Source organism: Conger conger, chromosome 19 (assembly GCF_963514075.1).
Source record: "Conger conger chromosome 19, fConCon1.1, whole genome shotgun sequence".
NCBI classification, from domain to species: domain Eukaryota; kingdom Metazoa; phylum Chordata; class Actinopteri; order Anguilliformes; family Congridae; genus Conger; species Conger conger.
Genome location: NC_083778.1, coordinates 14,184,893 through 14,212,891, shown reverse-complemented (window position 1 = coordinate 14,212,891; position 27,999 = coordinate 14,184,893). Strand labels below are relative to the sequence as shown.

Genomic DNA, 27,999 nt, shown 5'->3' with positions numbered 1-27,999 from the left:
TGCATGTTCTCCCCATGTCTGCGTGGGTTTCCTCCGGGCACTCCGGTTTCCTCCCACAGTCCAAAGACATGCAGGTTAGGCTGATTGGAGAGTCTAAATTGCCCATAGGTATAGGTATGAGTATGAGTATGAGTGTGTGTGTGTGAGTGAATGGTGTGTGTGCCCTGCGGTGGACTGGCGACCTGTCCAGGGTGTATTCCTGCCTTTCGCCCAATGTATGCGGGGATAGGCTCCAGCCCCCTGTGACCCTGTTCAGGATAAGTGGTGTAGGGGAAAATTCACAGAACAAAAGATCTCCCTCCTAAAAGCATGATAACCAATCACAAGTCAAAATCAGACTCCACCTTAGTGAGCAGGCTGGTTCCTCCAAAACTCTCGACGATGTGTGCTAAAAGTTTATCAATATATCTGTATTAAAGTATGATATCTACCCTGTATAGTTTCAAAATGATATTGACTGCTAAATTGTGCTAGAATTACACAGCAGCCAGCTGGCAGAGGGGGGGGGGGGCATCTTGAACTGTGTAGACCAAACTGTTAAGGACACGGGCAGAGCAAGATATGACTGTACAGCTGATTTCTCCGGGACTCTTGATGTTTTATGCCAGAAGTGTATCTATTTGACCGAGAACATTAATTATAGCTGAGCTTATGAAAACGCAAGAAACCACAGTGAAAACTGTTGAAATGAGAGTAAAGAATGCTACGTACATTTACTCCCTTAGAGGAGAATAATTAATCAAATGTTTAGTATGTCTGTATATTAGAATAGTGTATTAGAAGTGAATATTAATGAAACGTTTAGTTTGTCTGTATATTTTCAATGATTACTGCTGCTTAGTTCGTCTTATAAAAGCGAAAGATACAGAGTGACGTGTATGGATGACGTGTTAGAGGGAGGGCATCCAGAACTTTATGAGGTCTGGTAGTTTGCCAAGAGCAGGTGCGGGGTGAAGTGAGGACACGTAGTTGGCAGAGTGCCCTGAACTTTGTACAGAGTTGGCAGAGCATAAGGACCGTTGGCAATTTGCCACAATGACGTTGTGGGAGGAGCGTTGGGAGGAGTTACGATAAGAAAAGTGTGGGTGATTTGCCAGAATGAGGTTTGAGGAGGAGTTGTAGGTGGAGTAACTGTGTATAAAATGGGTGTAAAAATGACAGTCGGGATTCAGTTCTGGAGAGCTGATCCGGCTTCATGTGCTGCTGCTAATAAAGTCTGATTTTCCTGAAGATCTTACTGCCTGGTGTCATCTTTTCCCTCGCGAAGATGTTTTTCGACAAATTGAAGATTTGGACTCTGTCGTTTCCTTGACACGACAGCGGGTTTGGATAATGGATGGATGGACGGATGACATTCCCCATGCTTGGTAGCAAACGTGGCTAACGTCTAATTATCACATGCCACAACAAAAACCGCCACATTTTCTCAAGTTGGATGTTGAGTTCTTGTCGGCTGAAATGTCTACATTTTTAGGCAGACAAAGGAAGCAGCACATGCTTTAATTGGTTGTGGTAGACTGTAAAGAAACAGTAAGATAAAGCTGGAATATGGGGCCATGTGCCCCTTTCATGTACATGGCTACCTTAATTCACCCCATTATAATCTGTTGACATTTAGGGGAAACTAAAAAGTGAATTAAAAGGTTTATGAAAACCGCTGCACCAGGAATGGATGCCCCTGGGTGGCCTGAGAGCGGAGTAGCCAGGAGGGGGACGGTGGACGGAGATGGTCCTCCTGCACGGGGTCACAGGGCCCCGGGGGTTTTCAGGTCTGGGCCGTACAGGTGCTGCTCCAGGAAGGCCAAGATTCTGTGCCAGGAGTCCTCCTGGGCACTAGAGTGCGCTCTGACCTCCCCTCCCCAGAGAGCCACCACTGCGAAGCAAACAAGAGAAGAAGGTCATTATTTGAAATAAGTGGATTTGCTGTGATATTAAAACTCCCAATGTGTCATAGGTATGTGGGCGGAGCCAATCATAGATAATTGCAATTTCAGTATTTTAATAATTAATGCCAGCAAACTCCAGTTCTCCAGTGTGGTTACACATTGGGCAGATGATCCAACTCAATCACCTGAAAGTATTACTCAGTTTCAGTTTTAACATCAGGTTGCAGAAGTGGTGTCAATGATTTGCCTGTTGTTAGCCACAGCCTTCTTGGCAATTAAATAAAGTGGCAACCTGCAGCCTCTTGCCCCAGTATAACGTAAGTTCAAATTTAGGCTAGTTTTAACGTAAATTCAGAGTTACGCCATAACTTAATGTAAACTGGTTGCACCAACTGATTTAGTGACAGTAACGCAAATAACCACACATTACAGCAGTGGTATGCAGAAGAGCATCTCTGAACACACAACGCATTATAACTCTTAAGTGTATAGGTTACAGCAGCAGAAGTCTAATAAAAGTAAAGTCTAGTAAAATGAGTCAAATAAATACCTAATGAAGTGCTCACTGAGTGTATAAAATAGTGTCGCTTTGGATTAAAAGCGTCTGCAAAATGACTAAAATGTAAATGTAAATATAAATGTGTAATACCAGAGGTCAAATGGAACTGAGGCACCCCCTTGTGGCAGACACATAATACTACATCGTGATGAACAAATGAACAAACAGACAGAGAATTATCCTTTTTGGCACCTAAAGCTGAAAAAACCGCAATACCGCGAGTACAATAGTTATTACCACACTGAAGTCATTTGGTCTACATGACAGAAGATCATCATCAGGTTCCTCCTTACCCCACATATTGTGCAGACATGAATATAAAGTCTACAGGTTCCTTACCCCACATCTGACATATCATATACTGTTCTGTACCTTTTCCTCCTGACGCAGTAACAATGTAGTTGCTAAAGGCAATGTGCGGGGTGTAGGGGGGCTCAATCAGGTGTCCCGCCCCAGGGTAGGAGAGGATGGTCAACAGATGACTGTTTCCAGCCTCCTCCATCATCTTCTCCATCTGGAAAAAAAGCTTTGTTCACACACAGCAACTGGCAGAGTAAAACTGACCTGTGTGTGTCTGTGTGTGCCCATACGTGTGTGCTAAAACGTTTTTTTGGGGTCTCAGTGCAGATTTATAAATCACATGGTGCACAGACGGGGAATTAGCAGCAATGGAGTACCCGAACATCGATACTATCTTTGAATGATTCATGAAACACATTGTTGAATAAATGTTTTCAAATAGCATTGTCTATTGTATGCTTTAAAAAGTTATACAAGTAAGCATAACAACTCATGACATATTAAGTGTTTATAGACAAGTTTATACAGTTTAAAGCATTTTTAATCATGAAAAAACTGGTTTAAACAGGTGGTTTTAATGTTGTGGCTGATCGGTGTATCTCATCTTGCCTTACACCCATACATATGAAAGGCTAGCTCCACCACTGAATGTACAGACTGGTATGTAAAGACAGAAGCACAGACATCGGTACAGACAGCGGTATAGAGAGCGGGACAGACAGACTCACGTCTTCAGCCGACTCAGCGACTGGGCAGCTCTGATCATCTTCACCCACGATCAACAGCAGAGGACACTGTAACTGCCCCACCTGAAGATCACAACAACCAACAGTGACTAAAGCACCACACTCACAAGCCAATCAGAATGGGCAGAGGGATCTACAGCACAACACTCACCAGCCAATCAGAATGAGAAGAGTGATCTACAGCACAACAATCACCAGCCAATCAGAATGGGAAGAGTGATCTACAGCACAACACTCACAAGCCAATCAGAATGGGCAGAGGGATCTACAGCACCACACTCACAAGCCAATCAGAATGGGCAGAGAGATCTACAGCACAACACTCACCAGCCAATCAGAATGAGAAGAGTGATCTACAGCACAACACTCACCAGCCAATCAGAATGGGAAGAGTGATCTACAGCACAACACTCACCAGCCAATCAGAACGGACAGAATGGGGTGTGCATATCACTGTGTATAAACAATGAGGCAGAGAGAGTTTATATTTACTCACAGCAACCTTCTTGCTGGGGTCGGAGGGTATCGGCAAGAGAAGATCTCGCGAGATCACTCGATGCTCCTCATCATAATGGACCTTGTGGGCATCTCTGAAAACAAAATAAAATGAAATTAATGAATGAATGAATGAATGAACGATACACTGCAGATCACTTTCGCCACACAGAGCTGCAGGGTGACACTCACTTCTCAAAATCCTTAAAGACGTCAGCCACAGATCCCCGCAGTGGCTGCACGTGGCTTCCGCTCACACATACTAGGCACCTGGGCTGGGAGAGAAAGAGCAGGTGGGGTGTAGCATCTGATATGCGGCGTATTTCAGCGTTTCCTAACCGGTGTGCCGCCAGGCAAGGTGTCGCATGAAAAACCCTTTCAAAGAAAAAAAAAAAAAAAAACCTTCACAAAACCCAAATTAAATGTCATTAAAATGCATTTGGCTTCAATGTAATAACATCTTAAGGGATAGCCAACATGGCTTTCACATTTTTTGAGGAAGCTACCAAGTGCTTTGATGGTAGCAGGGTTTATGACATACATTTAGATTTCCAAAAGGTATTTGATAAGGTACCACATGACAGACTCATTATCAGATTGAAAATAGGTTTGATAGCGTAGGCCCTTGGTTAGGGAATTTAATAGCACCAGTCTTAGTGATACTCACAATTTTATTTTCCCGATTCTTGTCTAATTATCGATAACTCGATAAAAAATCCAAGTGAATGTGACGATGATGAAAGGCACTGCTTCAATTAGGATTATGAGTAAGTATTGTCATAAAACAGAAAACCACACAAACATGTAAGATGCAGCACATAGAGACAAACATGAAGACTTACGGACGATGATGACTAAAACACAGGATAGGAAACAACCTCCTGACATTTGAAGGCCTTTGATAGATTAGATGCACTGACACATAGAGGTAACAATAAATAAATAGGCCTGATTGTGACGGCTGAGTGATGTGCTAGTAACCTCTCCTCAGGCCAACAATCCTACTAATGCCAACGGATTTGAAGATCATGGGACAAGAACTGATGTTATTCTCATATTTCTCTTATGCTTATTTAAAAACTATGAGTGAAATATAAAATTATTAATGTAATTGATAGATGAAATGATTGATGTTATTGATAGCTAATGAATTTGCGATGCTAAAATAATTCATAAAAGAGTGAAAAGTTAAAGTTAACTCTCAAGAATGTGAGACCTATTGGTCTCAAAGGGGGGAATGTTGAAGTTTGATCAAAATGCTTTTATTGAAAACCAGGAATGCTTGGAATAATGATGAAGGTTGATTTAAATGCTTTTATTAAAACTGTGAAATGGTTAGAATTGAGAATAAGTGAATAAGTCAGCATGAGTAATTAGAACTGTGTGTCTGTTCAAACACATTGAGCTGCAAAGTAGAGAGTTTGTTTCATGAAAGTGCAGAGAACACTTAATCAGGTGTTTAAAAACCATGCCATTGGATACGACCTGTTTTGACTAAGTGATGCAGGTCAAGCAATGTGGGTCTTTGCAGAGAAATGTTCCGAGTTAGTGATCACCAGCCAGTTTGCCTGCGTCATTACAGAGGCAAAAGGTTAAGACAGCTCAGCTTTCATAGAGTGACAGAAAATATTAAGGCGGGTTAAGAGAGACAATGTGATGTTATATGACAAATGATTGGTTAGCTTTATTGTATAAAGACTAGGATACTTCCTACTGTTACTTTGGAATTCTCTGGTCTCTTGAAGCTTCTTGTAAAGAGCACACAGATTCCCCAGATTAATCTGTTTTATTTTAAACTAAAGATTTGTAATGAAGGCGGCACGGATGGTGCAGTGGGTAGCACTGCCGCCTCACAGCAAGGAGGTCCTGGGTTCGAATCCCCGTCGGCCGGGGCCTCTCTGTGCGGAGTTTGCATGTTCTCCCCGTGTCTGCGTGGGTTTCCTCCGGGTACTCCGGTTTCCTCCCACAGTCCAAAGACATGCACGTTAGGCTGATTGGAGAGTCTAAATTGCCCATAGGTATGAGTGTGTGAGTGAATGGTGTGTGTGCCCTGTGATGGACTGGCGACCTGTCCAGGGTGTATTCCTGCCTTTCGCCCAATGTATGCTGGGATAGGCTCCAGCCCCCCTGCGACCCTGATCAGGATAAGCGGGTTCAGATAATGGATGGATGGATGGATTTGTAATGAACAACTATTGACTGAGTGCTTCTTCAACATCATTGCTGCCAATACAACTTCACCCACGTAAAAGGAACGGGGAGGAAAAGCGACAAAAATATTTCCTCAACATAGGTTTTGCAGAACGCATTTCAGAGTGCCATTTCTCTACACTGACAATGTTCTCTCACCTGGATCACGGACGAGTACACCGCCATCGACAGGACAACGGAGGTGCCAAAGGACAGTCCAAACATGGCGACCCGGTCACTGCACACCTGGGGATGCTCCTTCAGAATGGTGAATGCAGCCTGGCCCAGAAACATTTAAGCACATCATATTCTCCAGTGGGGAGATGACACACACATCCCCCTCCCAAAATTATTGGAACGGCAAGGTCAATTCCTTTGTTTTTGCTAAACACCGAAGACAATTGAGTTCCAGGTCCAAAGTACATCGGATGACAGATCCAAATTTCAGCTTTTATAGGGAGCCGCGGTGGCGCAACAGGCTAAGTTGCACACCGGGGACCGGGGTTCGATTCTCGGTCCTGCCAAAAGCCAAGTTTGGCCGGCTCACGTGGAGCAGCAATAATTGGCTCGCTGCTCCAGAGGGAGGGACTTGGCAGGGTTAGTAGATCGCCGCACAAACAAGCACCTCGGGCGCCTCGGACTCACGGTTCCAACTAGGTAGGCGAGACGGCTTGAAGAAGGCGTGTCGCTCTCCCGTTGGCCGCCGAGGGACGGGGTGTGGGCGGTGTATCTAATACTAGCTCTAATTGAATCAGACAGGGTCCAATTCGCTACCAAATTGGGAGAAAAAGGGAAAAAAATCGGATAAAAAAAAATATATATATATATATATATAATAATTAAAAAAAAAAAAATTCAGCTTTTATTTCCTGGTATTTTCATCTAGATTTATTAAACAACGTAGAGAGCAGCAATATAGATTACAATTACAGCTGATAACAGTTTGCAAACAAGTAAAGACATGAGCCACAAACATTCTGCAACAAAGTTTTATGGACTGATGAGACTAACTCATCATTAAGATTAACTTCCAAAGTGATGAAAAGGCCAAAGTGAAGAGAAAGAAGGGACCTGCTCATGATTCAAAACATACAAGCTCATCTGTGAAACACGGTGGAGGAGGTGTCATTGCTTGGGCTTGCATGGCTGCTGACTGCCAAATTATGGAGAAACATTCTGAGAAATGCGTCCAAACTCAACAGTTTGGTGATGTCCATGGGTCTCAGGGTTGGTGCACTTACTGCAAGCAAGGGATATGCCTACAAATATTAAGTGTTATTTACTTTCTTTTACTTAAATAGTCTCTATTAAAATACTTTTGCTCACCAAAAAATTGGGTGGCCTGATACCAAAGGTTCTATGTTCTAAGTAGTTTAACACATCTAGGTATAAATACCAGGAAATAAAAGCTGAAATTCTGAGCTCTTGTCACATGTTCATCTTTTTATCTGGACCGCAGATGTATTCACTGTATGGCAAAAGCAAAGGAATTGGCCCCGCTGTTCCAGTACTTTTGGAGGGGACTGTATATACGTATGAATGTAAACATGAAATCATTTTTCTGTGCATATACAGCCGTCCTCTCAGCCAGGTCTCTCCTCCTAAAAGAGACTTTACATCTCAACTGGATTCTGCCTGGTTAAATAAAGCTTAAATGAAAAACGAAATAAATAATAAGTTATCATGTACCTCAAAGTACTGTTTTCCAACTTGTCTAGAGGGGTCTGACAAGGCCTTTGGTGACATGTACTCCAGTGCCATGGAAACGTACCCATGTGATGCAAGCAGGGCGGCACGGTACTCCACTAAGCCTCCACCCCCTCCCCACATGTCCAAAATTCCAGGGAAAGGTCCAGAACCTCAAAGAGAACAACACATTTACCTGTCTGGTGCACACACGCACTCACATACTGCATAGCTGCAGAAGACTGCATGGCTGGCAGAATATAACAGCGAGGCAGAACGGTGCACCCAGGTCGGACTGGCCTTCATGGCTGGACTTTGTTTAATTTGCCTGTCCAAAGACTTTCTAAACAAGATCAAACATTGGCATATCAGTGTTGCAATCACCTGGAGGCAGGAAGAGTGTTGCTCTGACCCCGCCCTCTGTGACCTCTACCCTGCGGATGCCCGGTGCCATGTACCAGCGCTCGGCGACGGCACAAGCCAACGCCTTCGTCTCTCTGAACCCCTGGCTGATGTGGCCACAGTACACGGAGATGTGCACCAACATCGGGGTGCTGAGATCCTTCTTCCGCAACCTGAGGAGTGTTCAAAACACCTTGAATGTTCCTGATGCATCTGATTCCTTTGGGTAATTAACTGTTTACTGGCCAAATTACAGGTGAGGGTGCTAACCTGAGTCCTGTTCTACTCCCAGGCACTGGCTTCATGCTCCAGAGCAGACCCATGGGCTCCATGCCCTGGTACGATCCTCCCACACACACATGTTCTGCAACTACGAACAAAACACACTGAACCTCAAAACAAGCAGGACTTAACAGGAAAGAGTTGGAGGTTGGTAACAAATCAGTGCTTGCCACTGATTCCAGTATAAATTATAGAGCAGCATTTGACAACATCACATACAGTAATGAAATAACTGTCGACGTAATAATAAAGAGCTGCTCAGAATACTGCGCAAACACGTAAATTGCAAGGTGCGATAAAGCGGAGAAATCAGTGAAAAACCTTTCACGGTTCCTTCATCATCGCTGACATAATGTCCAAAAGCCTGCCAGAGGTCGTCATCCTCAGAGCGCAGTAGGGAGTGCAGAGTGACGTCTTGTCCGTGGGACAAATTCTGCACAACCACTCGGAACTTTTCATCCACTAGTCCCCTGGACGGACTGACGGACAGCATGGCGCTCATATTCTTCTCTGACATATTTCTTGTAATACCAAACGAGCCGTCGATACACATAAAACACGTGACCTCGTGAACATTGTACCCTAACCTACGTCTAAAATACTCCATTCCCAGTTGAATACAAACAGAGGGGTGGAGAGTAGAAACCCATCAGCAGCAAGTGAACCGCTGTGGCGCATTCAGAGGGGATGAGACTGCAAGCATATATAAGAGTGTGTACCCAATGGACCGTTGCGTTGTAACGCGGATCCCACGGCTTTTGTGATTGGATTATACCTGATGGAATAAAAGCCTATTATTCAACACTTTGCTGCAAGACTTTTGATTATCAGATTTGGACTGTAAGGTTTGAATTTGAGTTTGAGTTTGAATTTGGACTCAAATTTGTTGTCTTGCTCCTGAATACTACGTTGCCAGATGAAGAAAACAATCAGACAGGTTTTAATAGATTTTTATAGATCAAAAGAATCAATGTTAACAATGCATGCCGCTCTTTGCTTGCTAGGAAATGTGGCTAACGTTGCTAACATTTGCAGCCTGGCCCAGAAACATTTAAGCACATCATATTCTCCAGTGGGGAGATGACACACACATCCCCCTCCCAAAATTATTGGAACGGCAAGGTCAATTCCTTTGTTTTAGCTATACACCGAAGACAATTGAGTTCCAGGTCCAAAGTATATCGGATGACAGATCCAAATTTCAGCTTTTATTTCCTGGTATTTTCATCTAGATTTATTAAACAACATAGAGAGCAGCAATATAGATTACAATTACAGCTGAGAACAGTTTGCAAACAAGTAAAGACATGAGCCACAAACATTCTGCAACAAAGTTTTATGGACTCATGAGACCAAGATTAACTTCCAAAGTGATGAAAAGGTCAAAGTGAAGAGAAAGAAGGGACCTGCTCAGGATTCAAAACATACAAGCTCATCTGTGAAACACGGTGGAGAAAGTGTCATTGCTTGGGCTTGCATGGCTGCTGACTGCCAAATTATGGAGAAACATTCTGAGAAATGCGTCCAAACTCAACAGTTTGGTGATGTCCATGGGTCGCAGGGTTGATGCACTTATTGCAAGCAAGGGATATGCCTACAAATATTAAGTGTTATTTACTTTCTTTTACTTAAATAGTCTCTATTAAAATACTTTTGCTCACCAAAAAATTGGGTGGCCTGATACCAAAGGTGCTATGTTATAAGTAGTTTAACACATCTAGGTATAAATACCAGGAAATAAAAGCTGAAATTCTGAGCTCTTGTCACATGTTCATCTTTTTATCTGGACCGCAGATGTATTCACTGTATTGCAAAAACGAAGGAATTGGCCTTGCTGTTCCAGTTGTCGAGGACCCGGCCCTAGGCCCCCCTGATGAGAGATTGACGGGGGATGGGTTCAGAAGGAATGCATTGTTAACCCCTCGCACACGCCATCGAGGTGGTAGTAAGAACGCCCGTAAGAAGAAAAATATGTGGTACAAGATAAATGTACAACCGTATATGGATACTGAGGAGTCTGAAGTCAGAGGACTTAGATTCAGGGTTTTAAAGAGCAAGGTTAAAGTTCTGACTGAGAATACCCCAACCCTACAGGGGAGGGGCACAATGCCTGGCTAAAGAAAAAAAAAAAAGGAAAACGGAAGGGATGTCAATACCAAAAGAAAATTAAGAGGCTTCAAGGGCCTTCCTGATTATAGCACAAATAATTTATCGGATAGATTCAAAGGACTGACTATAGAAGAGTTGGTGGATGATTTACACTCAGCTATTGGCTGGATGTCCTTTGTAGATCCCTTAAGGCGCCGCTGAGAGGGGCACCTGAAGAGTGTGTTGAGATGGTGGAGGGCACTAACTTCTGGCTTGTATGAAGTCAAAGTTTGGAGAGAGTCCAAGGAGAGATTATGACAGGGAGACAAATACCAGTGATGAATAGGTTCATTAAAAATTACATAAGAGCTAGTGTTTTTCCACTCGTAGATTAAGATGGTGGAAATTCCCAAACTGGAGGGGCACATGAAATAAAATATTGGGGGAATTTCTTTTGAGGTATGAGAAAATGACAATTGGAAAAACCAGAAATAATTAATATGATCATTAAAAAACAAGTTACATAAGAGATAAATGTCTTCCCGCTTGACATATTGGGGACATTTCTTATCAAAAAAGGTACACTTTTGTATGCAAAAAAGATATATAAGGAATAAGCTTTTAGACCTTAGGATGGGATCTTAGGGCTGTTGAAGAGAGAGCAACGCAAGACAGCTGTAGTCAAGCTGGAGTGGCGCGCTCACTCTGCGCGCCACTCCAGGATATGGATATGGAGAGAGGAGTGACGTACGCGGTGAGGACTCAGCTGAAGAAAGAGCCACGCAGAACAACTATAACCAAGCTGGAGTGGTAATTATAATCTATATTACTTGGTAGGAAGGAAGTAGGAAAGGTAACACATTATAAGTTTCCTTTTATTTTAATATCTTTTATGTCTCATTAAGGTACTATATAAGGTAGAAAAATGTAGAGAAGTTATCATAGTTAGATAAATATAATATTCTAGAAATAGTTTCTTTTTAAACGTCAAGAAGGGGGAGCTATAGGATAAGGCTAAGGCCAAAGAGGATGGATATTGGAGGGGTGTACCTTGATTTTTAAACATCATGGTGGAAAGGTAAATTAGAAAGAGCTAGAGGGGTATATGTAACTTGCATGTGATTAGCAAACTGCAAAAGATGATATGTACACTGTAATCTGTATAACTCTATTCTTTGAATTGATTATAATAAAGTACATCTTACTATAATCATATGTGATAAAGAGTCTTTAGAGGAATACATTGAATACAGGACATCGATTACCAGATTTGCATCACACCCTTCACTTCGAGACTGGGCTGGAAGTTCAGTAGAACTTACCATGGCTCCAGGACGTTCGGAGTACTTGAGTTCGTCCCCGAGACACCTCATGGTGAGGTACTGCTCGTGGGAACGTGAGGTCTGAGCTCGGCAAGGGGTCCGTGGCTCACGACACAGTACTTTTGGAGGGGACTGTATATACGTATGCATGTAAACATGAAATCATTTTTCTGTGCATATACAGCCGTCCTCTCAGCCAGGTCTCTCCTCCTAAAAGAGACTTTAAATCTCAACTGGATTCTGCCTGGTTAAATAAAGCTTAAATGAAAAACGAAATAAATAATAAGTTATCATGTACCTCAAAGTACTGTTTTCCAACTTGTCTAGAGGGGTCTGACAAGGCCTTTGGTGACATGTACTCCAGTGCCATGGAAACGTACCCATGTGATGCAAACCAGGCGGCACGGTACTCCACTAAGCCTCCACCCCCTCCCCACTTGTCCAAAATTCCAGGGAAAGGTCCAGAACCTCAAAGAGAATAACACATTTACCTGTCTGGTGCACACACGCACTCACATACTGCATAGCTGCAGAAGACTGCATGGCTGGCAGAATATAACAGCGAGGCAGAACGGTGCACCCAGGTCGGACTGGCCTTCATGGCTGGACTTTGTTTAATTTGCCTGTCCAAAGACTTTCTAAACAAGATCAAACATTGGCATATCAGTGTTGCAATCACCTGGAGGCAGGAAGAGTGTTGCTCTGACCCCGCCCTCTGTGACCTCTACCCTGCGGACGCCCGGTGCCATGTACCAGCGCTCGGCGACAGCACAAGCCAACGCCTTCGTCTCTCTGAACCCCTGGCTGATGTGGCCACAGTACACGGAGATGTGCACCAACATCGGGGTGCTGAGATCCTTCTTCCGCAACCTGAGGAGTGTTCAAAACACCTTGAATGTTCCTGATGCATCTGATTCCTTTGGGTAATTAACTGTTTACTGGCCAAATTACAGGTGAGGGTGCTAACCTGAGTCCTGTTCTACTCCCAGGCACTGGCTTCATGCTCCAGAACAGACCCATGGGCTCCATGCCCTGGTACGATCCTCCCACACACACATGTTCTGCAACTACGAACAAAACACACTGAACCTCAAAACAAGCAGGACTTAACAGGAAAGAGTTGGAGGTTGGTAACAAATCAGTGCTTGCCACTGATTCCAGTATAAATTATAGAGCAGCATTTGACAACATCACATACAGTAATGAAATAACTGTCGACGTAATAATAAAGAGCTGCTCAGAATACTGCGCAAACACGTAAATTGCAAGGTGCGATAAAGCGGAGAAATCAGTGAAAAACCTTTCACGGTTCCTTCATCATCGCTGACATAATGTCCAAAAGCCTGCCAGAGGTCGTTATCCTCAGAGCGCACAAGGGAGTGCAGAGTGACGTCTTGTCCGTGGGACAAATTCTGCACAACCACTCGGAACTTTTCATCCACTAGTCCCCTGGACGGACTGACGGACAGCAAGGCGCTCATATTGTTCTCAGACATATTTCTTGTAATACTAAACGAAACGTCGATACACGTAAAACATGTGACCTCGTGAATATTGTACCCTAACCTACGTCTACAACGTCTGGTTAGTATGTTAGAGCAAGGTAAAGACGACATTACCAGTCTAATACAAATTCGCAAAGTTTCTTGATTACAAACGTACTGTATAATCAGAATTCGAGTTATAACAAATAAAATGCAGACAATGAAAATGCAACCTGGGAAATGTTTAAATACATTTAGGAATGACCCATAACTTCACATAACAATCAGCTGCTAACGTTTTTCTGACACTGCCACGCTGTACGACTTAAGGTAAACCAAGTCGTTCTAGCAACGTATTGAGGTGGATCGCAACCATCACTCGTAAAAACTTCTACTACTACGACTGGCGCAATAACGTAGCTACTATGGCAGTTGCACAAGTTTTAATAACTTCATCCTGAATCAATTATACAGTATCTATTTCATTTTGACGGTTAAAAAAGGATACTGAAACGTTCAATCGATTAACTCCGTCTACGTTTGCCAGGCATACGTTCTTATGCTTATATAGGAAATGAAGGAGGGGCTTATTCATTCTGCTGAAATTGCAGACCGTTAATTTGCAAGTATGATGCTGAGTATGATGTAGCGCAGTGGTTAAGAATCGAATCCCAGCGCAGCCACAATAAGATCCGCACAGCCATTGGGCCATTGAGCAAAGCCCTTAACCCTGCATTACCCCAGGGAGGATTGGGGGGACTGTACGTCACTCTGGATAAGAGCGTCTGCCAAATGCCTATAATGTCTAAAGTCCAAGGTGTGTGTGTGTGTGTGTGTGTGTGTGTGTGTGTCTGTGTGTCTGTGTGTAAATAATTTAAGTTCTTCAAGCCAGGACCAGGCCTGAATCATGCAATCAAATTATATGATAAATCCTAGAAAACACTCAATGATCACTATTTGGTAAACCGGTCTACCGGTTGGCAGACAGGGTGTCACAGGAAAAGCATCACAGAAACTGCGTGACCTCCTGGGATTTTGACACACACAACAGACCCTACAGTTTACAGAGAATGATGCGAAAAACGCTTTAGTGAGCGGCAGTTCTGTGGGTGAAAAGGAGTTCAGTGTGTTTATGTTTCACACAGTTGGAGGTAAAAAGGGAAAACCATGACCTTTGCAGCCTTGTACTCCAGAATAATTGTAAAACTACTAAAAATATTTTCAAAATATATGTTAAAATGCAGGATCTTGTACTTTGGTCATACCCTGTAGTATAACATTTCATACTTGTGCTATAAAACACCAGTGTGTCCTCGCATTTAATGGCAGCTTGATGTCATGTAGACGGTGTGACGTTTTTTTTTTTATATTAAATTATTTTTAACAAACAGGTCTTTATAAAGCAAGTAAAAAATAAATAAATAAATAAAAGGTCTATGAACCAGATGAAAACAGACGTAGTATTCATTTTCTGATGCGTAATAATAAAAATGCTTGATCTCTGCAGTCACCAACGCACCCACCTCCCAACACTCTCAGGCCAGGAGTGACCACAACAGCCCCACCCAGTCAGGTTTATTTCCCAACCCCAGCAGATGAATTTCCAGGTCTGATGACCTCCAAGCCTGTGCAGCAGCGATACAAGGATACAACAAAATTGCAGCTAAAAACCTACACATATAAAACTGAGAGGAGCCCTCTCAATCACAAACTGCATCGACAAACACCAACAAAGACCACCTGAAACAGTGACGCATCCAGGAAGCAGCATCCACCAATCAACAGTTGTCATTGTTAGTTACACCTCCGTCTGTGATTGGAGCTGTGTTTTCTACCAGCAGGGTGACATCACAATGGTCTATCCATACTTCAGCGTCCCATTTGCAGACTCCCTCGGTCGTGGGGCACACCCAGTTACCATGGAGACGGCCTTTTCCTGACAGCTCTGTGCAGGATCACTTTGCAATCAGCTCAGACCAAGTGACAAAACAGGATTTGAGGGAGTAATACGGCAGACATTTTTCATTTTACAAAATCAAAAAATGTATATGAAGCGTTCACCGTTTCGGTGCCGCTGTAACGCAATCGTGAATTAACTTAATTTTAAAGGACAATTTACAAGGAATGCTACGAATAATATAACTGATATTATTCCCCTGGTTACAACTTTTATGGACCACCAAGCTGGCAGAATTACGCTCTTTACTGAATGAAACAAATGCAATTCTCGAGTGAGACTTTGCAGAAGACTGCATGGCTGGCAGAATATAACAGCGAGGCAGAACGGTGCACCCAGGTCGGACTGGCCTTCATGGCTGGACTTTGTTTAATTTGCCTGTCCAAAGACTTTCTAAACAAGATCAAACATTGGCATAAGGTTTGACCAGTTTGGTAACAGGCTATGGGAAAGTCGCTGACTTTTTAGTGTGACAGTGGCTTAGAGAAATGCACTCAGTCAGCAATTTATTAGGTAGACCTCTACGCCAGCTTGTTAATGCAAATATTTCATCAGCCAATCCTGTGGCAGCAACTAAATGCATAAAAACTGCTGATGTGGTCAATAGGTTCAGCTGTTGTTCAGACCAAATGTTGCAATGGGGAAGAAATATGATCTAAGTGACTTTGACACACACCAACCTCCTGCACCTGGAGCATTCATTCTCAGTTACTTCCGTCACTGGTAAATTAATGGCATTGTTTCCATTTACATGTTGAACTGATTGAATTGAAAGTGGATTGACCAGCTCTCAGCTGTATCATGCGATTATCATACAGGTATCCTAACTCTCCAGCAGGGGGCAGTGTGGGTTTCGGTCATTGACACTGAAACCAACCATGTGGCGCGGCCAGGGATCTCCTGTGTGTCAGTGGGTTGGGGCCCATGTACTTTGGGGACCATGGGATACTATGACACCAGTGACCTTTGGGTCATGCCATTTCTTCTCTCTACTCCCACCCTCTCCCCCTCTCCCCTTTTCTCTCCTCTCTTTCTCTGCCTCTCTTCCTCTTCTGCCTCGTATATCACTCCATAGGTCTTTACCAGCTTTGTCTTTTACATAAATATTATGTTCACCCCAAAATGTTCAGGTTATGATGTCAACACCATCAATAGGACATTTGGTCTTGGGAATTTGAGTCATTGGCCCGATATGACTTAGCTGAAGCTGCATCACACGGTTTTGTTTGACTAATTCCTTACAATGTTGCTGTACTGTCTAGCACACCACATCAATTCTTTTCATTGTTATAAGGGCGACATTGGCTCAGGCGGTCCCTGAGCAAGACACCTAACCCTGAATGCTCCTGACGAGCTGGTTTGGTGCCTTGCATGGCAGCCAATCACTGCTGGTGTATGAATGGGTGAATGAGAAGCATAAATTGTACAGCGCATTGGATAAAGGGGCTATATAAATGCATATGAATAAATAAAAGGTTATATGAATAAATATAACCAAAACAGCAATAACCCCAATGTGTAGTATGGAATATTTTCCTTATTTATCCTATGTATCAGTATTGACCAATAATGTGACTGAAAGTATATATATTGCACAAACAGCACTGAAGTATCATATTTGCACTGTTTTGTACTCTTTTTTATATTCTCACTGAGAACTGTAACCACCAATATTTCCTTAAGCCAGAGTATTAGAGTGGTAAGCCAAAAGAGAAACACATAATAATAAGTCAGTTGTCCTATTAGAAGTTGCGCCAGAAGTATTTCCTAAAAAGTGAATGAGAATGTGTAAGCCAATCACAACAGAGGGGTGGAGACCAGAAACCCATCAGCAGCAAGTGAACCGCTGTGGCGCATCCAGAGGGGATGAGACTGCAAGCATATATACGAGTGTGTACCCAACGCGGATACCACGGCTTTTGTGATTGGATTATACCTGATGGAATAAAAGCCTATTATTCAACACTTTGCTGCAAGACTCTTGATTATCAGATTTGGACTGTAAGATTTGAATTTGGACTCAAATTTGTTGTCTTGGGGAACCACGACAGTAGCTTAGAGCTCTTCAAATCATGCTCCCGAATGCTACGTTGCCAGATGAAGAAAACAATAAGACGGGTTTTTATAGATCAAAAGAATCAATGTTAACATTGCATGCCGCTCTTTGCTTGCTAGGAAACGTGGCTAACGTTGGTAACATTTGTAATGGATCATGGCGAAAACTGAAGTTTAGCATTAACGTTATGCATGACATTCCCCATGCTTGGTAGCAAACGTGTCTAACGTTGGTAGCATTTGTAATGGATCATGACGAAAACTGAAGTTTAACATTAACGTTATGCATGACATTCCCCAGCCGGCACGGATGTGTGTAGCACTGCCGCCTCACAGCAAGGAGCTCCTGGGTTCGAATCCCCGTCGGCCGGGGCCTCTCTGTGCGGAGTTTGCATGTTCTCCCCATGTCTGCGTGGGTTTCCTCCGGGCACTCCGGTTTCCTCCCACAGTCCAAAGACATGCAGGTTAGGCTGATTGGAGAGTCTAAATTGCCCATAGGTATAGGTATGAGTATGAGTATGAGTGTGTGTGTGTGAGTGAATGGTGTGTGTGCCCTGCGGTGGACTGGCGACCTGTCCAGGGTGTATTCCTGCCTTTCGCCCAATGTATGCGGGGATAGGCTCCAGCCCCCTGTGACCCTGTTCAGGATAAGTGGTGTAGGGGAAAATTCACAGAACAAAAGATCTCCCTCCTAAAAGCATGATAACCAATCACAAGTCAAAATCAGACTCCACCTTAGTGAGCAGGCTGGTTCCTCCAAAACTCTCGACGATGTGTGCTAAAAGTTTATCAATATATCTGTATTAAAGTATGATATCTACCCTGTATAGTTTCAAAATGATATTGACTGCTAAATTGTGCTAGAATTACACAGCAGCCAGCTGGCAGAGGGGGGGGGGGGGGCATCTTGAACTGTGTAGACCAAACTGTTAAGGACACGGGCAGAGCAAGATATGACTGTACAGCTGATTTCTCCGGGACTCTTGATGTTTTATGCCAGAAGTGTATCTATTTGACCGAGAACATTAATTATAGCTGAGCTTATGAAAACGCAAGAAACCACAGTGAAAACTGTTGAAATGAGAGTAAAGAATGCTACGTACATTTACTCCCTTAGAGGAGAATAATTAATCAAATGTTTAGTATGTCTGTATATTAGAATAGTGTATTAGAAGTGAATATTAATGAAACGTTTAGTTTGTCTGTATATTTTCAATGATTACTGCTGCTTAGTTCATCTTATAAAAGCGAAAGATACAGAGTGACGTGTATGGATGACGTGTTAGAGGGAGGGCATCCAGAACTTTATGAGGTCTGGTAGTTTGCCAAGAGCAGGTGCGGGGTGAAGTGAGGACACGTAGTTGGCAGAGTGCCCTGACCTTTGTACAGAGTTGGCAGAGCATAAGGACCGTTGGCAATTTGCCACAATGACGTTGTGGGAGGAGCGTTGGGAGGAGTTACGATAAGAAAAGTGTGGGTGATTTGCCAGAATGAGGTTTGAGGAGGAGTTGTAGGTGGAGTAACTGTGTATAAAATGGGTGTAAAAATGACAGTCGGGATTCAGTTCTGGAGAGCTGATCCGGCTTCATGTGCTGCTGCTAATAAAGTCTGATTTTCCTGAAGATCTTACTGCCTGGTGTCATCTTTTCCCTCGCGAAGATGTTTTTCGACAAATTGAAGATTTGGACTCTGTCGTTTCCTTGACACGACAGCGGGTTTGGATAATGGATGGATGGACGGATGACATTCCCCATGCTTGCTAGCAAACGTGGCTAACGTCTAATTATCACATGCCACAACAAAAACCGCCACATTTTCTCAAGTTGGATGTTGAGTTCTTGTCGGCTGAAATGTCTACATTTTTAGGCAGACAAAGGAAGCAGCACATGCTTTAATTGGTTGTGGTAGACTGTAAAGAAACAGTAAGATAAAGCTGGAATATGGGGCCATGTGCCCCTTTCATGTACATGGCTACCTTAATTAACCCCATTATAATCTGTTGACATTTAGGGGAAACTAAAAAGTGAATTAAAAGGTTTATGAAAACCGCTGCACCAGGAATGGATGCCCCTGGGTGGCCTGAGAGCGGAGTAGCCAGGAGGGGGACGGTGGACGGAGATGGTCCTCCTGCACGGGGTCACAGGGCCCCGGGGGTTTTCAGGTCTGGGCCGTACAGGTGCTGCTCCAGGAAGGCCAAGATTCTGTGCCAGGAGTCCTCCTGGGCACTAGAGTGCGCTCTGACCTCCCCTCCCCAGAGAGCCACCACTGCGAAGCAAACAAGAGAAGAAGGTCATTATTTGAAATAAGTGGATTTGCTGTGATATTAAAACTCCCAATGTGTCATAGGTATGTGGGCGGAGCCAATCATAGATAATTGCAATTTCAGTATTTTAATAATTAATGCCAGCAAACTCCAGTTCTCCAGTGTGGTTACACATTGGGCAGATGATCCAACTCAATCACCTGAAAGTATTACTCAGTTTCAGTTTTAACATCAGGTTGCAGAAGTGGTGTCAATGATTTGCCTGTTGTTAGCCACAGCCTTCTTGGCAATTAAATAAAGTGGCAACCTGCAGCCTCTTGCCCCAGTATAACGTAAGTTCAAATTTAGGCTAGTTTTAACGTAAATTCAGAGTTACGCCATAACTTAATGTAAACTGGTTGCACCAACTGATTTAGTGACAGTAACGCAAATAACCACACATTACAGCAGTGGTATGCAGAAGAGCATCTCTGAACACACAACGCATTATAACTCTTAAGTGGATAGGTTACAGCAGCAGAAGTCTAATAAAAGTAAAGTCTAGTAAAATAAGTCAAATAAATACCTAATGAAGTGCTCACTGAGTGTATAAAATAGTGTCGCTTTGGATTAAAAGCGTCTGCAAAATGACTAAAATGTAAATGTAAATATAAATGTGTAATACCAGACGTCAAATGGAACTGAGGCACCCCCTTGTGGCAGACACATAATACTACATCGTGATGAACAAATGAACAAACAGACAGAGAATTATCCTTTTTGGCACCTAAAGCTGAAAAAACCGCAATACCGCGAGTACAATAGTTATTACCACACTGAAGTCATTTGGTCTACATGACAGAAGATCATCATCAGGTTCCTCCTTACCCCACATATTGTGCAGACATGAATATAAAGTCTACAGGTTCCTTACCCCACATCTGACATATCATATACTGTTCTGTACCTTTTCCTCCTGACGCAGTAACAATGTAGTTGCTAAAGGCAATGTGCGGGGTGTAGGGGGGCTCAATCAGGTGTCCCGCCCCAGGGTAGGAGAGGATGGTCAACAGATGACCGTTTCCAGCCTCCTCCATCATCTTCTCCATCTGGAGGAAAAGCTTTGTTCACACACAGCAACTGGCAGAGTAAAACTGACCTGTGTGTGTCTGTGTGTGCTTATGCATGTGTGCTAAAACGTTTTTTTGGGGTCTCAGTGCAGATTTATAAATCACATGGTGCACAGACGGGGAATTAGCAGCAATGGAGTACCCGAACATCGATACTATCTTTGAATGATTCATGAAACACATTGTTGAATAAATGTTTTCAAATAGCATTGTCTATTGTATGCTTTAAAAAGTTATACAAGTAAGCATAACAACTCATGACATATTAAGTGTTTATAGACAAGTTTATACAGTTTAAAGCATTTTTAATCATGAAAAAACTGGTTTAAACAGGTGGTTTTAATGTTGTGGCTGATCGGTGTATCTCATCTTGCCTTACACTCATACATATGAAAGGCTAGCTCCACCACTGAATGTACAGACTGGTATGTAAAGACAGAAGCACAGACATCGGTACAGACAGCGGTATAGAGAGCGGGACAGACAGACTCACGTCTTCAGCCGACTCAGCGACTGGGCAGCTCTGATCATCTTCACCCACGATCAACAGCAGAGGACACTGTAACTGCCCCACCTGAAGATCACAACAACCAACAGTGACTAAAGCACCACACTCACAAGCCAATCAGAATGGGCAGAGGGATCTACAGCACAACACTCACAAGCCAATCAGAATGGGCAGAGGGATCTACAGCACCACACTCACAAGCCAATCAGAATGGGCAGAGAGATCTACAGCACAACACTCACCAGCCAATCAGAATGGGCAGAGGGATCTACAGCACAACACTCACCAGCCAATCAGAATGGGAAGAGTGATCTACAGCACAACACTCACCAGCCGATCAGAACGGACAGAATGGGGTGTGCCTATCGCTGTGTATAAACAATGAGGCAGAGAGAGTTTATATTTACTCACAGCAACCTTCTTGCTGGGGTCGGAGGGTATCGGCAAGAGAAGATCTCGCGAGATCACTCGATGCTCCTCATCATAACGGACCTTGTGGGAATCTCTGAAAACAAAATAAAATGAAATTAATGAATGAATGAATGAATGAACGATACACTGCAGATCACTTTCGCCACACAGAGCTGCAGGGTGACACTCACTTCTCAATATCCTTAAAGACGTCAGCCACAGATCCCCGCAGTGGCTGCACGTGGCTTCCGCTCACACATACCAGGCACCTGGGCTGGGAGAGAAAGAGCAGATGGGGTGTAGCATCTGATATGCGGCGTATTTCAGCGTTTCCTAACCGGTGTGCCGCCAGGCAAGGTGCCGCATGAAAAACCCTTTCAAAAAAAAAAGAAAAAAGAAAAACCTTCACAAAACCCAAATTAAATGTCATTAAAATGCATTTGGCTTCAATGTAATAACATCTTAAGGGATAGCCAACATGGCTTTCACATTCTTTGAGGAAGCTACCAAGTGCTTTGATGGTAGCAGGGTTTATGACATACATTTAGATTTCCAAAAGGTATTTGATAAGGTACCACATGACAGACTCATTATCAGATTTAAAATAGGTTTGGTAGCGTAGGCCCTTGGTTAGGGAATTTAATAGCACCAGTCTTAGTGATACTCACAATTTTATTTTCCCGATTCTTGTGTAATTATCGATAACTCGATAAAAAATTCAAGTGAATGTGACGATGATGAAAGGCACTGCTTCAATTAGGATTATGAGTAAGTATTGTCATAAAACAGAAAACCACACAAACATGTAAGATGCAGCACATAGAGACAAACATGAAGACTTACGGACGATGATGACTAAAACACAGGATGGGAAACAACCTCCTGACATTTGAAGGCCTTTGATAGATTAGATGCACTGACACATAGAAGTAACAATAAATAAATAGGCCTGATTGCGACGGCTGAGTGATGTGCTAGTAACCTCTCCTCAGGACAACAATCCAACTAATGCCAACGGATTTGAAGATCATGGGACAAGAACTGATGTTATTCTCATATTTCTCTTATGCTTATTTAAAAACTATGAGTGAAATATAAAATTATTAATGTAATTGATAGATGAAATGATTGATGTTATTGATAACTAATGAATTTGCGATGCTAAAATAATTCATAAAAGAGTGATAACGTTAAAGTTAACTCTCAAGAATGTGAGACCTAGTGGTCTCAAAGGGGGGAATGTTGAAGTTTGATCAAAATGCTCCTATTGAAAACCAGGAATGCTTAGAATAATGATGAAGTTTGATTTAAATGCTTTTATTAAAACTGTGAAATGGTTAGAATTGAGAATAAGTGAATAAGTCAGCATGAGTAATTAGAACTGTGTGTCTGTTCAAACACATTGAGCTGCAAAGTAGAGAGTTTGTTTCATGAAAGTGCAGAGAACACTTAATCAGGTGTTTAAAAACCATACCATTGGATGCGACCTGTTTTGACTAAGTGATGCAGGTCAAGCAATGTGGGTCTTTGCAGAGAAATGTTCTGAGTTAGTGATCACCAGCCAGTTTGCCTGCGTCATTACAGAGGCAAAAGGTTAAGACAGCTCAGCTTTCATAGAGTGACAGAAAATATTAAGGCAGGTTAAGAGAGACAATGTGATGTTATATGACAAATGATTGGTTAGCTTTATTGTATAAAGACTAGGATACTTCCTACTGTTACTTTGGAATTCTCTGGTCTCTTGAAGCTTCTTGCACAGAGCACACAGATTCCCCAGATTAATCTGTTTTATTTTAAACTAAAGATTTGTAATGAAGGCGGCACGGATGGTGCAGTGGGTAGCACTGCCGCCTCACAGCAAGGAGGTCCTGGGTTCGAATCCCCGTCGGCCGGGGCCTCTCTGTGCGGAGTTTGCATGTTCTCCCCGTGTCTGCGTGGGTTTCTTCCGGGTACTCTGGTTTCCTCCCACAGTCCAAAGACATGCACGTTAGGCTGATTGGAGAGTCTAAATTGCCCATAGGTATGAGTGTGTGAGTGAATGGTGTGTGTGCCCTGTGATGGACTGGCGACCTGTCCAGGGTGTATTCCTGCCTTTCGCCCAATGTATGCTGGGATAGGCTCCAGCCCCCCTGCGACCCTGATCAGGATAAGCGGGTTCAGATAATGGATGGATGGATGGATTTGTAATGAACAACTATTGACTGAGTGCTTCTTCAACATCATTGCTGCCAATACAACTTCACCCACGTAAAAGGAACGAGGAGGAAAAGCGACAAAAATGTTTCCTCAACATAGGTTTTGCAGAACGCATTTCAGAGTGCCATTTCTCTACACTGACAATGTTCTCTCACCTGGATCACGGACGAGTACACCGCCATCGACAGGACAACAGAGGTGCCAAAGCACAGTCCAAACATGGCGACCCGGTCACTGCACACCTGGGGATGCTCCTTCAGAATGGTGAATGCAGCCTGGCCCAGAAACATTTAAGCACATCATATTCTCCAGTGGGGAGATGACACACACATCCCCCTCCCAAAATTATTGGAACGGCAAGGTCAATTCCTTTGTTTTAGCTAAGCCAATTGAGTTCCAGGTCCAAAGTACATCGGATTTCAGCTTTTATTTCCTGGTATTTTCATCTAGATTTATTAAACAACGTAGAGAGCAGCAATATAGATTACAATTACAGCTGATAACAGTTTGCAAACAAGTAAAGACATGAGCCACAAACATTCTGCAACAAAGTTTTATGGACTGATGAGACCAAGATTAACTTCCAAAGTGATGAAAAGGCCAAAGTGAAGAGAAAGAAGGGACCTGCTCAGGATTCAAAACATACAAGCTCATCTGTGAAACACGGTGGAGGAAGTGTCATTGCTTGGGCTTGCATGGCTGCTGACTGCCAAATTATGGAGAAACATTCTGAGAAATGCGTCCAAACTCAACAGTTTGGTGATGTCCATGGGTCGCAGGGTTGATGCACTTATTGCAAGCAAGGGATATGCCTCCAAATATTAAGTGTTATTTACTTTCTTTTACTTAAATAGTCTCTATTAAAATACTCACCAAAAAATTGGGTGGCATGATACCAAAGGTGCTATGTTATAAGTAGTTTAACACATCTAGGTATAAATACCAGGAAATAAAAGCTGAAATTCTGAGCTCTTGTCACATGTTCATCTTTTTATCTGGACCGCAGATGTATTCACTGTATTGCAAAAGCAAAGGAATTGGCCCCGCTGTTCGAATACTTTTGGAGGGGACTGTATATACGTATGCATGTAAACATGAAATCATTTTTCTGTGCATATATAGCCGTCCTCTCAGCCAGGTCTCTCCTCCTAAAAGAGACTTTACATCTCAACTGGATGCGGCCTGGTTAAATAAAGCTTAAATGAAAAACGAAATAAATAATAAGTTATCATGTACCTCAAAGTACTGTTTTCCAACTTGTCTAGAGGGGTCTGACAAGGCCTTTGGTGACATGTACTCCAGTGCCATGGAAACGTACCCATGTGATGCAAGCAGGGCGGCACGGTACTCCACTAAGCCTCCACCCCCTCCCCACATGTCCAAAATTCCAGGGAAAGGTCCAGAACCTCAAAGAGAACAACACATTTACCTGTCTGGTGCACACGCGCACTCACATACTGCATAGCTGCAGAAGACTGCATGGCTGCTGACCTCGCAGAATATAACAGCGAGGCAGAACGGTGCACCCAGGTCTGGCTGGACTTTGTTTAATTTGCCTGTACAAAGACTTTCTAAACAAGATCAAACATTGGCACGGCAGTGTTGCAATCACCTGGAGGCAGGAAGAGCGTTCCTCTGACCCCGCCCTCTGTGACCTCTACCCTGCGGACGCCTGGCGCCATGTACCAGCGCTCGGCGACGGCACAAGCCAACGCCTTCGTCTCTCTGAACCCCTGGCTGATGTGGCCACAGTACACAGAGATGTGCACCAACATCGGGGTGCTGAGATCCTTCTTCCGCAACCTGAGGAGTGTTCAAAACACCTTGAATGTTCCTGATGCATCTGATTCCTTTGGGTAATTAACTGTTTACTGGCCAAATTACAGGTGAGGGTGCTAACCTGAGTCCTGTTCTACTCCCAGGCACTGGCTTCATGCTCCAGAGCAGACCCATGGGCTCCACGCCCTGGTACGATCCTCCCACACACACATGTTCTGCAACTACGAACAAAACACACTGAACCTCAAAACAAGCAGGACTTAACAGTTAAGAGTTGGAGGTTGGTAACAAATCAGTGCATGCCACTGATTCCAGTATAAATTATAGAGCAGCATTTGACAACATCACATACAGTAATGAAATAACTGTCGACGTAATAATAAAGAGCTGCTCAGAATACTGCGCAAACACGTAAATTGCAAGGTGCGATAAAGCGGAGAAATCAGTTAAAAACCTTTCACGGTTCCTTCATCATCGCTGACATAATGTCCAAAAGCCTGCCAGAGGTCGTCATCCTCAGAGCGCAGTAGGGAGTGCAGAGTGACGTCTTGTCCGTGGAACAAATTCTGCACAACCACTCGGAACTTTTCATCCACTAGTCCCCTGGACGGACTGACGGACAGCATGGCGCTCATATTGTTCTCAGACATATTTCTTGTAATACCAAACGAGCCGTCGATACACATAACACATAACATAACACGTGACCTCGTGAACATTGTACCCTAACCTACGTTTAAAATACTCCATTCCCAGTCTAATACAAACAGAGGGGTGGAGACGAGAAACCCATCAGCAGCAAGTGAACCGCTGTGGCGCATTCAGAGGGGATGAGACTGCAAGCATATATAAGAGTGTGTACCCAATGGACCGTTGCGTTGTAACGCGGATCCCACGGCTTTTGTGATTGGATTATACCTGATGGAATAAAAGCCTATTATTTAACACTTTGCTGCAAGACTTTTGATTATCAGATTTGGACTGTAAAGTTTCAATTTGAGTTTGAGTTTGAATTTGGACTCAAATTTGTTGTCTTGCTGCTGAATGCGACGTTGCCAGATGAAGAAAACAATCAGACAGGTTTTAATAGATTTTTATAGATCAAAAGAATCAATGTTAACAATGCATGCCGCTCTTTGCTTGCTAGGAAATGTGGCTAACGTTGGTAACATTTGCAGCCTGGCCCAGAAACATTTAAGAACATCATATTCTCCAGTGGGGAGATGACACACACATCCCCCTCCCAAAATTATTGGAACGGCAAGGTCAATTCCTTTGTTTTAGCTATACACCGAAGACAATTGAGTTCCAGGTCCAAAGTATATCGGATGACAGATCCAAATCTCAGCTTTTATTTCCGGGTATTTTCATCTAGATTTATTTAACAACGTAGAGAGCAGCAATATAGATTACAATTACAGCTGATAACAGTTTGCAAACAAGTAAAGACATGAGCCACAAACATTCTGCAACAAAGTTTTATGGACTGATGAGACCAAGATTAACTTCCAAAGTGATGAAAAGGCCAAAGTGAAGAGAAAGAAGGGACCTGCTCATGATTCAAAACATACAAGCTCATCTGTGAAACACGGTGGAGAAAGTGTCATTGCTTGGGCTTGCATGGCTGCTGACTGCCAAATTATGGAGAAACATTCTGAGAAATGCGTCCAAACTCAACAGTTTGGTGATGTCCATGGGTCGCAGGGTTGATGCACCTATTGCAAGCAAGGGATATGCCTACAAATATTAAGTGTTATTTACCTTCTTTTACTTAAATAGTCTCTATTAAAATACTTTTGCTCACCAAAAAATTGGGTGGCATGATACCAAAGGTGCTATGTTATAAGTAGTTTAACACATCTAGGTATAAATACCAGGAAATAAAAGCTGAAATTCTGAGCTCTTGTCACATGTTCATTTTTTTTATCTGAACCGCAGGTGTATTCACTGTATTGCAAAAACAAAGGAATTGGCCCCGCTGTTCCAGTACGTTTGGAGGGGACTGTATATACGTATGCATGTAAACATGAAATCATTTTTCTGTGCATATACAGCCGTCCTCTCAGCCAGGTCTCTCCTCCTAAAAGAGACTTTACATCTGAACTGGATTCTGCCTGGTTAAATAAAGCTTAAATGCAAAACGAAATATATAAAAAGTTATCATGTACCTCAAAGTACTGTTTTCCAACTTGTCTAGAGGGGTCTGACAAGGCCTTTGGTGACATGTACTCCAGTGCCATGGAAACGTACCCATGTGATGCAAACCGGGCGGAACGGTACT

The 27,999-nt window shown here is 43.1% G+C and overlaps 2 protein-coding genes across 2 annotated transcripts; both read right to left on the bottom strand.

The window, feature by feature from the left end:
- Nucleotides 1-1,481: 1,481 nt before the first annotated feature.
- On the bottom strand, nt 1,482-13,437 carry LOC133119354 (peroxisomal succinyl-coenzyme A thioesterase-like). Its single transcript, XM_061229891.1, has 14 exons — nt 13,257-13,437; nt 12,924-13,023; nt 12,636-12,826; nt 12,295-12,424; nt 8,868-9,067; nt 8,535-8,634; nt 8,247-8,437; nt 7,866-8,035; nt 6,336-6,455; nt 4,179-4,261; nt 3,988-4,081; nt 3,474-3,554; nt 2,818-2,959; nt 1,482-1,873 (listed from the first exon to the last, which is right to left on the bottom strand). The coding sequence occupies exons 1-14, from the start codon at nt 13,435-13,437 to the stop codon at nt 1,746-1,748; spliced, it is 1,911 nt and encodes a 636-aa protein (XP_061085875.1). The 3' UTR covers nt 1,482-1,745.
- A 5,922-nt stretch (nt 13,438-19,359) lies between these two features.
- On the bottom strand, nt 19,360-26,368 carry LOC133119169 (peroxisomal succinyl-coenzyme A thioesterase-like). The gene is made up of 10 exons (XM_061229628.1): nt 26,173-26,368; nt 25,840-25,939; nt 25,552-25,742; nt 25,176-25,345; nt 24,095-24,214; nt 21,935-22,017; nt 21,744-21,837; nt 21,318-21,398; nt 20,662-20,803; nt 19,360-19,717 (listed from the first exon to the last, which is right to left on the bottom strand). Exons 1-10 carry the CDS (start codon nt 26,366-26,368, stop codon nt 19,590-19,592), a joined length of 1,305 nt encoding a protein of 434 aa, XP_061085612.1. The 3' UTR covers nt 19,360-19,589.
- Between the last annotated feature and the right edge of the window lie 1,631 nt (nt 26,369-27,999).

Excerpts from the sequence above, each read along its gene's own strand:
- LOC133119169 (XM_061229628.1), bottom strand. The coding sequence starts at position 26,368 with ATGTCTGAGAACAATATGAGCGCCATGCTGTCCGTCAGTCCGTCCAGG. Across the intron at positions 21,838-21,934 it reads GTCTTTAAGGATATTGAGAA|AGATTCCCACAAGGTCCGTT; the intron begins GTGAGTGTCACC and ends TTTTGTTTTCAG. Across the intron at positions 19,718-20,661 it reads TACTGCGTCAGGAGGAAAAG|TGGTGGCTCTCTGGGGAGGG; the intron begins GTACAGAACAGT and ends TTTGCTTCGCAG.
- LOC133119354 (XM_061229891.1), bottom strand. The coding sequence starts at position 13,437 with ATGAGCGCCTTGCTGTCCGTCAGTCCGTCCAGGGGACTAGTGGATGAA. Across the intron at positions 12,425-12,635 it reads AACACTCTTCCTGCCTCCAG|GTTCTGGACCTTTCCCTGGA; the intron begins GTGATTGCAACA and ends ATTCTCTTTGAG. Across the intron at positions 8,036-8,246 it reads AACACTCTTCCTGCCTCCAG|GTTCTGGACCTTTCCCTGGA; the intron begins GTGATTGCAACA and ends GTTCTCTTTGAG.